Source organism: Pteronotus mesoamericanus, unplaced genomic scaffold (assembly GCF_021234165.1).
Source record: "Pteronotus mesoamericanus isolate MK-2021 breed Mesoamerican mustached bat unplaced genomic scaffold, CSHL_Meso_final scaffold_507, whole genome shotgun sequence".
NCBI lineage: Eukaryota > Metazoa > Chordata > Mammalia > Chiroptera > Mormoopidae > Pteronotus > Pteronotus mesoamericanus.
In genome coordinates this window covers 4,487,588-4,499,748 of record NW_026555319.1, presented here as the reverse complement: position 1 = coordinate 4,499,748, position 12,161 = coordinate 4,487,588, and the positions used below count along the sequence as shown (strand labels likewise).

The following is a 12,161-nucleotide window of genomic DNA, read 5'->3' as shown; positions in this document are numbered from 1 at the left end:
CATACAAACATGTTACACATATTTGGTGAGCTAATCTCCCCATTAGATTACAAACTCCCCATTGAATTTATTACGCAACTTAATGATTTCATGAAAAGTTTGCTTAAAATAACAGTAAAAGATCTTGAAAAGGCTACTATGATGTGTTTGTTAGGGGTGGGCTGAGAGCTTTAAAAAACATGTAGGGGAACTATCTTTCTTGCCAAGTGCTGTCTTTTGACAAGAAGAGCTGGCCGCTGTGGAAGGGGAGAAGAAAAGGCATCATCTTTGCAAGACGTTGGTACTGCATGACTTCTCTGAGCACCTAAGCCAGAGGTTGGGAGATCTGCAGGTGGAGCCTCAGAAAATTAAGATTTGGGGCAAAGAAATTTGCGGCCTGGAATTCCTTATTCTCAGTTTGTCAGAACCATCTACAAAGTCTGAAACACCTCTATATGACATATCTGCAGTGACCGTGCCTGAATCTCCATCGCTACCCACCCCATTCACCATCCCCGCACTCTGATAGGGACATGTAACAACTTCTTGAATTTTCCTAAATACTATGCAAAAGAGCTCTTTCCCGATTGCCGCCATTAAACCTTTCCAGCATATACAAATCCTGGAGGTGTCACTAGATTTGTGTACTTCTGTTTCTTAATACATATACTGCCGAATAATATTGCCTGACCTGATCCTAACTTCTTTCAGGCTTTTCTTTAAAGAAATGGTGGCGTTACTTGAAACGAGAGTTTTTAAAGGATATGGTTAAAACGGGGAAAATTTTTCAAATAGCCCACTTTAATTCTCAGTAACTTCAGTCCAGCGTCTGGGGAATCCTCTGAAGTCCTGAGTGCTGGGCAGCGAGGACTACAACTCCCAGGAGACTTTGCGTCCACACCCTCTGCGCACACTCGACCTTGGTGACTCCATAGGGCACCGAGCCTAGGGGGCGGGGCTTAGGCATAAGCCGCGAATAGTGGGCGGGGTCGGGGCGTGACCACGGAGGGGGCGGTGCTCCCGGCGCGGCCCGGAACACGCTAGTGGAGCGGAAGATGGCGGCGGCAGCGGTGGCTGCAGCCGGGACCCCACTCGGGCTGAGGCGGAGGTGCCAGCGGCTTTGACCTCGCTCTGGCTCCGGTGCGCGCGGCGGCGCGTGTGCGAGGCCCTGCGCGTCGGGCACGGGCGGCGGCAGCGATTGCGCGCCGCCTTGAGGAGCGCCCCAGCGGCGGCGCTGCTGCGGCTGAGGAGAGAGCCGGCTCCGGGCCTCCGCGTCCTCCTGCTCCCCGTGCCCCCCGCCTCCTCGGGGGGGCGGCGGCGGCGATGTTCTCTGTCCTCTCGTACGGGCGGCTGGTGGCCCGCGCCGTGCTCGGCGGCCTCTCGCAGACCGACCCCAGGGCCGGAGGCGGCGGCGGCGCCGGTGGCGGCGACTACGGGCTAGTGACGGCCGGTTGCGGCTTTGGCAAGGACTTCCGTAAGGGCCTCCTCAAGAAGGGTGCGTGCTACGGGGACGACGCGTGCTTCGTGGCCCGGCACCGTTCAGCGGACGTACTTGGTGAGTACCCTGGCCCGGGTCTCCCACCCCAGCCCGGGATCCGCCTCTTCGGGACTCCCCTGCTCGGGGCTTCCCCCTTTTTTTTTTGGGCAGCGAGAGGAGCCCGAGAGCCAATAGTAGCGCACATGTAGGGAGCTCTTACTATGGCCCAGGCGCCGTGCCAAGCGCTCCGAGGTTCGTTTTTCGCTTGACCAACCCCCATTTTGGAGATGAGGAAACTGAGGCGCAGAGCGTTCAAGCCACGTGCTCAAGGTCACTCTGCCCGAGGATGCGACCGGTTCGAGTTCAGAGCCGCGCTCTTCGTCGCTCGGCAGTGCCAGCCGCGGACGACCTCGTTCCTTCCCCTTCCCCCTCCACCCCAACCCCCGCCTCCCCGCCCCGCGACACCTGCAGGCTCCTAACTCGCTCTCGTTCTCTTCCTCCTCCCTCCCGCGGCGTGTCCGGGGGATCCCTGCTTCTTCGCATGCTCCTGACGCCACAGCCCGGCCAGGGGCGGCGGGATCCCCAGCAGACAGGCTGTCGCAAGCGCCAGACAGCGCAGCGGCATTCTTTCGCCGCCGCGATGGTGACCAGATCTTCATCCTTCTCCTTCCTGAGCCTCACAGTGGGGGCCCCGGGCCTGCTGGAAGAACTCTCGCAGTGCATTATCCTAAACTGACCTTGCCCACTTGAGGTCACCTGGGGTGGAGGAGTCTCCTTGACCCGAAATAGAATGGTCAAACCTCCTTCTAGACTGCAGCCAAGAAAGCCTTGAGAGTTGGTCAAAGACCTCCAGGCCACAGGTGCTTCCCAGGGCCTATGCCAGTTGCGCTTTTGGGGGCGGGAGACTTTAAGATGAAAGGTTGCTGAAGGGGCTAAGTATAATTTACAAACTTCACCATAATGTACGTCTTTAGAGACAATATAAACGCCATAGAATCGTATGCCATTAAATCTCATAATAAAGCACTTCGAAGTTGAAGGACGTGATGTCATTGAACTTGGATTCAAATGTCACTTTGGTTTCACTTCTCAGGTGAGATTGAGTTTTTGATTAGTTTGAATTTCATATGCTGGAACAAAGTTGGCAGTGGAACAAATGGTACTGTAACTTTTTATGACAATAATTACTACTTAATTTGATCCCAGAATAACTGCCTATTATCACTGCCTCTACTACATGTAATGTTTGTGGACATGGAACTGGAAAGGTTGTTCCCAGTTTAATTTATGAATGACCCCGTTACCTGGGTTGAAAAAGTCATTTAATGTTTAGGCAACACTCTTGATGCTAACTTTAAAAGAGAAAGACAGACACAGACTCCTTAGAAGGTTGGGGAGCTTGCAGACTGAAATCTACAAGTCTGAAGTCAGTTTGACCCTGACTGGGTATTGAAAGGACCATCAGTGGCTGTCTTTTTCCATTACATTTAGAAGCACTTCACTCAACGAGTTTGTAACCTGTGCTGTGTTTTCAAATTGCAGTCAATAGTGCAACAGGATAGGGGATAATGAGCCACTAAGTTCCCCCTTGTAAATCTGCTGTGTGCTGGCTTTTAAGAAAGATTTGTGAAATTTTGGTCAAAGTCATTCAGAAAAAAGTAGAAACATTCCATCCTGGCAGAAACCTCGCCTAGTTTGGTGGTCAGCTTTGCAACTTAACTAGCCCTGTGATCTGTGGTTTTGGGCAAGTCCCTCAGCTCGATTTCCTCTCTTACGGGACCTCTGACCATCAGATCGTATTTTTTTCTTTTGTTTTGTTTTGAAGTGGTGCTTTGTTATTTTGCACCTCAAGTAACAGGCATTACTTCCTGTCTTATTCATATGGGCACCACCAGTAGATTTCTTCTGTTTTATATAGGGCTGTAAACTAGTGGTTCGTAACTTTCCTTGGTTCACAGCCTCTGAGAATCTTTGAGTGCCCAAAGGCTCATTCAGGGACTTCGCTGACCCCGTGACGTCCGTCCATGTACCGTCTAGAGGCCCACGCATGGGTAGCAGGGTAGGAACCTCAGCCCTGTACCCTCCTGAAAGGAGTGCTGCCAGGCATCTGCAGCCATATTTGACAGACATTTTTAACGTGTGTGTGTTGTGTGGAAATCAGGGGAGACAGGTTCTGTAGGACTGTCCTGTTGTTTTGGAGGAGCTCCTCTGGAAGGCCATCTTGGAAGCCACCTGAAACAACTTCTGAGTTGGCCTCATTTGATCTTTGGCTTCCACAAACCAGAACGTATGTTGGTAACTTCTGTTGTCACGGGTCTGATTATCTCTTGCTATGAAAGAAGTTATGAGTCGCAGGGAGTTTTTAATACTGCTTTTTACTCTAGAAGTTGGAATTGTAACCTTTATTCAAAAGGTTATGTTGAATAATAATGTTATGTTGAAACTTAGTGTTTTGAACCTTCTAGTTCTGAAGATAATCCATTTTCTTTGGATTGATACTGTTTCTTGCTAAGTATCTGTGAAACTCACTGGTCATCTAGGGCTATTTGGCTGTGGAATGAAAGCTGTTTATCTCTGTATTAGAAAGAGAAAGCTGTTTTACTTCTTTAATATAAAATTGATCTGTCCTGTTAGTCATGCAGTGACTAAAAGTACTTGGTACTTAACAGCATTTTTGTATAGTCCCCATTGGATTTCTTTTAGGAAAAACCAACTATGGGTGTGGTAAGACAAGGGAACCATTCCTATCCCCTGGAAAGTCGGCCAAGGTATTTTCTCTTTATTAGGTCCAACAGGAGTAAACCAGAACCAGCAGGAGCTATGTGCACTTTTCTTGTTCCTCCTTCCGTGTGGTTAGTAATTCTCTTACTACGTATGGTATGGATGCCTAAGTCCACAAAAATAGCAGAGCTGCCTGGTGTGTCATTGCTAGGTCTCCCACAGCCCTAAGCTACTTTATGATGGAATCAAAGCCTGTTGAGAGTTGTAAGACTTAGTAACCTTGGAGCCCTGTTCTTTCATTTTACAGATGAGAAAACAGGCCTGCAGAGTGCCATCTGACATTGCTAAGGTTACTCCACTAGTTAATGGCAGAACTAGGACCAGCACCAACACTCGCTGTCTAGTCCTTTCCGTTACAACACTGGTTAAATTTTCTTGACAAGATAGGTGCATTCAAAACCAGTCTATCTTCTGGTACTCTTTGTCCTTCTAATGCTTTTTCTGCTTAAGGGGGGGGGGGGGGGGGGGGTGTGTGTGTGTGTGTGTGTGTGTGTGTGTCTGTACACACAATTTCTTTATTCACTCTGTACTCATAATTGAAATGCAACAAAGTTCCTGCATACTAAGCCACAGTTTACTAAAACCACCTCTTTAAAAGATGGCAGCATGGTCTATGCCATGTTAATTCTGATATCTGATTATTGAGTTGTAAAGTAATTCTTATAAAACTGTGGGATGTTTATTTAAGCTTAATTTAACTTGAAACCTTGAAAAAAGATGAAAATAATTCCATATTTTAGCCTTTGGATCTGATTTTGATGGTTGCCAGGATTGTGGCCAACTGTTTTTCTGAGTTTTCTTCAGTCTTAAAAGTAGTTGCTGTAAGGTATAAGGATTACATGAACAATGCCAAGATCAAAATTTTATTTAGCAAGTGAGTAGATGAGGTAGAATTTGATGTTTTCCAACAGTCATGATAATTTCAGTGTATTAGGTAGAACCTCTGTATCTGAAAGTGAGTTGTCCTTTTAACAAAGTAGTCACTATGGGAGAGTGTATATGGGTACTGACTTCAGCTTTTTAAGAAGTCCTCTTTGGAATTTCCCTCAGCTAGATTTCAGTTTTATTGTTATTAAATTAAGATACATAATTCACCTGCCATATTACTCACTTTTCAAAGTAAAAAAAAATTCAGTGGGGTTTAGTATATTCACAAGGTTGCGCAACCACCACCATTAACTAGTTTCAAAACATAGTCATCACCCCAGAAGAAACTCCCTACCCATTAGGAATCACTCCCTAGTCTTCCCTTTCTCAATCCCTAGAGATTCTGATTCTGTAGATTTGCATATTTTGGACATTTCATGTAAATTGAATCATATGTGATCTATTGTGTCTGGCTTTATTCACTTAGTATATTTTAAAGGTTCCACCCACATTGTAGAATGTATTAGTACTTCATATCTTTTTATGGCTGAATAATATTCCCTTGTATGGATATACCACTTTTTGTTCATTCATCTGTTTAGAGACATTGGGTAGTTTTCACTTTTTGGCTGTTGTGAATAGTGCTACTATGACACATTCATGTACAGGCTTTTATGCAAACATGTATTTTCCATTCTCTTGGGTATATACTTACAAATGGAATTATCCAATTAAATTGCAACTCTGTAACTTTATGAGGAATGTAGTTTTTAATACATTTTATATAGTTCTACTGTAATTATTTTATACAAGAGAAATAAGATTGGCAGTACTTTATATTTTTATTTTATTTTTTCCTTTTTATTGAATTTATTGGGGGTGACGCACCGGTTAACAAAATTCTACAGCTTTCAGGTGCACAATTCTACAACACATCATCTCTACACTGTATATTATGTTCCTCACCCCCAGGCAGGCCTCCTCCATCACCATTTATCCCCCCATCCCCCCTCCTCGTGCAGTCACCACGCTATTGTCTGTGTCCATGAGTTTTTCTCTTTTTCTTTTTGTTCAATCCCTCCATCCCCGCCTCCACCTCTACCTCAATGTGAGAATTATGGGTTTAGTAAAAGAGTCTTCTTGAATTCATAGAGACAGCAAAGTTTAAAAAGCTACTGGCCAAAAAGAAAGAAAAAAAAATTACCAATTACTGCCTGACTTTTCTGATTATTCTGTCATTCTATAATAAGTTAGGTTACAGAGTTGATGGATAGAGGAATTTTGCTGTTTATTTTTAAAACTCATGCTCCCTGATATTTTTCTCATTTTGCTATACGGATACACTTTTCGTACGTTCTCATAAGGCACATTGTTTTTAAAGTCATTTCCTCAATTGTTATGCTGTCAGAGCTACTTTTCCTCTTCACAGTCTTTTTTTTAACAAAGCATACTGTGAATGAGATTTATTCCCTTTCAGTTACAAATTTTTTTTCAATTAGTTTACAAAATTCAATATAATTTTGTTTTTGTTCACAATTTTTAATCTAGAGATTCTCAAACTTAGTTTTAAATTTTCCTAAATTCCAGCTTTTCTCTGTTTGTTAATATATTCTTAAAAGATTGTAGGTGAATCTTTTTTGCAGAGCTAGTAATTAAATGATAAAAACTTGACTTTTTAGTCTTTTCAGAAAATACATTTTTGTAAAAAAGGCTATAAATCATAACAAGGTAGGAAGTAGATGTTAGCCGGTTGTGGTGGGACCATGTTTTTGGTGGAGGGGACTTGGATGGGAGGAGGCTGTTCCTTGTACTTTAGCACTGCCTTTTGAAACTGGGCAGTACATAACCTGAATGGTTGCATCGTGTCCAACTGGACTTTGTACTCCTGTGTGACTCAAGAGGCACTATACCAGGTTACAGTATTTGACCTACAACCATGTCCTTTGAATAAATGCTTGTGTCAAATTCAAGCTAAATGTCAAATTCATTTTTCATAGGTCCCTGTGCTTTTTTAGAGAGGCCTAACCTGGGGCTTTAGGTTCATAATTTTCAGGAAAATGCTTTGGAAAAGTAAGTTAAGAGCATTTTCTTTCCAAATGAATTTGACATTTCAAACCAGAATTTCTAGCCAGTTGAAAAATGGTGTGCCTTGTGATTTTCCCTTTGAAAGTTAGTGTTAACTTTTGGTGTCATTTTAAGAATTGGTGCCCTGGATTCTTTTTTTATGTCATTAGTAATAAAATTTAGTAATCTGTCTTGTTTGGGAATTGTTGAACATTTTAAAAAATATGATAGTTTTCTGTCTCCTTGAGATCCAAAATAATGTTTCCTATTATTAAATAACTCACACAGTTCAAATAATTGCATCATAAATCAAAAGTTTTTGCAAAAGCTGACCCACTGCAAAGGGTTTGGGGCTGTTAACACACACTCATTTAAACTTGAATTGGCAAGAGGCACAAATTTTCCAATTTAATTTTAAAAATTTAAAAAGATCCCTGGCTGGGTGGCTCAATTGCTTGGAATGTCATCCCGTGCACCAGAGGGTTACAGGTTCCATACTGGTTGGGGCACGTGTTACAGGAGACAACTGATCGATGTTTCTCTCATTGATATGTGTCTCTCTCATGGATGTTTCTCTCCCTCCTTCCTTCCCCTTCCTCTTTCTAAAATCAATGAACATGTCCTCGGGTAAGGTTTAAAAAACATTTTTTTAATTTAAAAAAGAAAAGATGCTAAATGCTTTGGAATAAAATCCCAAACAGGATTTTGAGTGGATTGGGATGGGGTGGGGGACAACAGACTCTTTTCTTTAATTTTTAAAAAATTATTTATTAATTTTTTTTGAGAGAAGCATCTATTTGTTTTTCAACTTACTCATGCGTTCTTTGGTTCAGAAGCTTTTCTTAGAGAGTGAAAGTACTTCACTCTATTTCTCCTAAGCATTTATTCAATATTTGACACAAAATACGATTCATCTTACCAGTGCTTTAATATAGTGCTTTAGATTTTATGATGCATTTTTATGTTTTAGCTTATTTAATCCTTTATTTTTAAAAAAGATTTTTTTAATTTATTTTTTGAGAGAGGGGAAGGGAGGGCGATGTGAAAGAGAAACATTGATCACTCACCTCTAACACATGCTCCGACCAGGGACAGAGCCTGCAAGCTAGCCATGTGCCCCAACCAGGAATCCAACTAGTGACCTTTCAAGGGTTTACAGGATGAAGCCCAGCCAACTAACTGAGCCATACCTGGTCAGGGCCTTTGTTTAATCTTTAAACTATGAAATAACTGCTCTTATCTCCACTTAATCTATGTCTGTTTCCTCATCTATAAAATTGATTCATCAATAAAGTCAATACTGCTAGTATCACAGCTAATACTTGAACCTAAGTTTCCTGCTTCCATGTAACACATGTTCAGAAAAGCACAGTATAAAACACCTGAAATTCATTACAGCTATAGTCTGTGTGGTTTCCTCAGCCTTTATGTATATACAGTTGTATGGTATACATTATTAAGTGAAATTGAGTTAATATCTATTCTGCTTTGTGATGTTATTTTATGTAATGTAAATTGAGTGTATTCCCATACTGATAAGCTTAAGTGCATAATTTAGACCATAATTTATCTAACCAGTCCTCTATTTTTAGTTATTTTAATTTTCTGTTTCAAGTAACATTAAATATATCTGCATCTGAATATTTCCTTAGGATAAATTCCTTGAAGAAGAGGTTCTGAGAGTCAAAGGCTATGACCATTTGCAAGGCCCCTGATAAAAATATTTGCATAGGTGCCTCTAGAAAGGCTGTGCTAATTTTTACTTTTCTAATTGCTATGAAATTGCTCTCATCAATAAACTTGTTGATTTTGAGTCTGTCACATTTGACAATTTATAAATTTACTTGGGTTTTTATACAGGGTTGTTTTTTTTTTTAAGATTTTATTTATCTTTTAGAGAGACGAGAAGAGAAGAGAGAGAGAAACATCGATGTGAGAAACATCAGTTGGTTGCCTCTCATTCACACCCCCAGCCAGGGACCTGGCCACACAACCCAGGCATGTGTCCTGACTGGGAATTGAACTGTCAACCTTTTGGTTTGTGGGATGACATCCAACCCACTGAGCCATACCAGTCAGGGTCTTAAACAGGTTTTTTTTTTTTTTAAATCCTCACCCAAGAATATGTTTATTGATTTGAGATAGATAGAGAAGCATTGATGTGACGGAGAAACATTGATCGGTTGCCTCCTGTACATGCCCTGAGCAGGGATCGAACCTTTAACAGTTATTTTTGAGGTGAATAAGTTTGTTGCTGGTGAACAGTTCTAGAATTGATTGAATTGTTGGTATGAATCCCAAGGACTACAGAATGACTGCAAAAACTTTGCCAGAAACTACAAAAGTGACTTACTACAAAGAGTGCTTTCTGTTGAAGGACCCAGGACTATTTTGACTCAAGCCAATTCCAACACACTTTTGCACTGATTCTTTTATCATTAACAGACTATTTTTGAAAAGAAAGGGAATTCCTTTTTTTTTTTTTTTGTACTACTATGATTGTACATTTTGATCTTTCAAGGATGCCATCATCCAGCAAATTTTTTTGACTTACCAGGATTAGTTTGTGCTGTCATTTGAGGCAGATGCAAAAGGTTTGCTGTGCTGAATGAAGCAAACAAAAACTGCTTCTGCTTTCACATCAGTGTTTGAATAATAAAATAGATTTGAGCTATTTGCATAAGAGCTAGAAAATTGTGGCATCTAGGTTGACCACTAATTGGTAATATGGCCATCAGTGTTTCTATGAAATGAGATAGTCTAAACAGCAACATCTTATGTGTGCATTGTTTGAAAAAATCTGCTTTTCTTGGTTCTTTTGCGGCAACTTTGATCTTATCATTGTTTTTCTTGTTCATGTACTCTGAATTCGCTGAATAATCAATCAATGGCCTTTGGATAACAAGGGTAGTGTGTTTTGTGAATACATTCTACACACTACAAATTAATTTATTCACAGATCATTTGAATTCACTGAGGTCAATACTAATCTATAACTTTTATCAGAATTTCAAATTAAAAAATGGTTGACTTTGTTATAGGCTTAAAGGAGAAGAACTTTTGCAAGATCCTTCTGGTTAAAACAGGCTCACTTTTCTTGCAGTGTGAGTTAGAATCACATCATCTTAGATGTTAGAAAAAGGAACTGTTGAATTTGTCCTCCCACCCCTTATTTCACAGATGAGAAGACTAAAGCTTAGAGAAGTGTTTTGGCCAGTGTCCTACAGCCAGTTAGTGGCAAAGGAAGCTGGTAGTGGTGTTATCTCCAGACTGCTTTTCACGGCTCTTGTCATCAAGCCGTCTTTGACTATGAAAGGAGTGTCTTGTAGCAGCTTCCACCCAGGGCACAATGCCTTCTGCTTCTCTAGAATGAGATAATGAGTTCATTCTCTTTTGCAGTTCTCGATGATAGTTGGTTTGTCAGAGTGTTAGTAGTCAACTGAATTCATTGTGTACTAGTTGTTTCCTGTCAGTCCCTGACAGGTGCTGTGGAGACCAAGAACTAAACAGATTTCAGCCCTGAAGTTTCATAGATCAGTAGGGAAGGCATATATACACAGGAGAGTATTAAAAAATACACACACATTAGGTGTTGTGGGAAGCATGGAGTCAGGTCTGGAGAGATGGGTAAATGGAGGCAAGTGAGGAGAAGAATGGTAAGGCTCTCCAGGTCGAGGAATCAGCAACAGCAGAGAAGATTCCCCAAGCTATAGCTGTTTATGGGCAGAGAGCAGTTTAGTTTACCTGGAAGGTATTTGACTAGAAGAGTAACATGGACATAGCAATCCTGTTTTTTAAAAAAAGTGATAGGGGCTGTAATGGGAGAACAGGAGGCTAAAGACCAGTTAGGGAGATACTGAAATAGTCTTTGCTAGAAAGAGCTTTAACTAGGGCAGTGGAAAGTAGTTGGCCTGCAGATGAAGAATCAACAGGACCATGAGAAAGGAATTGAAGTTGATTTTGAGATTTTGCATTTGAAAGCTTCCTTAACGTTTCTAGCCTTGAGGTGTGGGTAGGTTGGGTAACCATTAATCGGATTAGGAAATGCAAAAGAAGGATGAAGTTTGTGAATGGAAAAACAGGGAATTGCTTGGTGCCAGAGGCTTTCATAGACAAAATCACCTGGCTCCTGGAATGTTTGCATCCCGCTGGCCTTCACAAGTCCTGAATGTTCCAGCAGTGAGTCTCATTAGAATCCCCTATGCAGTTTGCTTTTCATACTTTGCTTAAAAAGCCCTGGGCCCTCTGGGCATTCTGACCCAGGAGGTGGGGCTTGGGTTCCACTAGTAATCTCAGTGAGCAGCAAGAATTGAGAACTCTTGTGCCAGGTACCAGGCCAGCACCTGGGGATGAAAAGATGGTTAGTGTGAAAGGAACTCAGCCCCGAAGGGGACCACGATATAGAGGGAGAAAGGTGGGAAAGTCATGACGGAAGTGCTGCGATTGTAGTGACTTAAGGGAGTGGTTAGGCCCATTTATGTATCACTACTTGTTTTAAGATTTCCCATCTAAAATGAGAAATTTGTAAGTCTGAACCATAGTAGGTAGCAGGCATTTAAGAGATATTTGTTAAATAAGATTACTTCAGAGTCAATTCCGGGAAAAGAAAACTAATTCATTTCTTCAGAGTGCGGGTGAATTGTTTTTTCATTGTCTGTTTTTTGGAGGAAAATATATGTCCCTTAGCATTTGAAAATGTTACTGTTAAATGTTTAATGGAATATTGAATGGTGGTAGATGTGTGACTGGGAAAGATGAATGGACAACTCGTCTTTTATATGCTATCTGTGAGTGGGAATTGTCTTTGGTTGTTTCTACAGACCACTGTTTGCAGAGCTTACAGCCTGCCAACACTGATCAAAGGCGTTTTTTTTCTGCTTGCTACAGGCTAGTTTGGTCTCTCTGCTGTTATTTGGTCTTTCTTAAGGACAGGCATAACTCTCATCTCTTAGCACTGGCTGCCAGCCAAGCATTGTTCTCTTCCTCACACCAG

General features: G+C 41.8%; 1 protein-coding gene across 1 annotated transcript in view; it reads left to right on the top strand.

The window, feature by feature from the left end:
- Window positions 1–1,001: 1,001 nt before the first annotated feature.
- PPTC7 (protein phosphatase targeting COQ7) overlaps window positions 1,002–12,161 on the top strand; it is a 36,333-nt gene continuing 25,173 nt past the window's right edge. Inside the window, exon 1 of the mRNA XM_054594109.1 lies at window positions 1,002–1,534. Within this exon, the coding sequence (XP_054450084.1) occupies window positions 1,303–1,534 (232 nt within the window). The 5' untranslated portion in view covers window positions 1,002–1,302. The remainder of the gene's footprint in view (window positions 1,535–12,161) is intronic.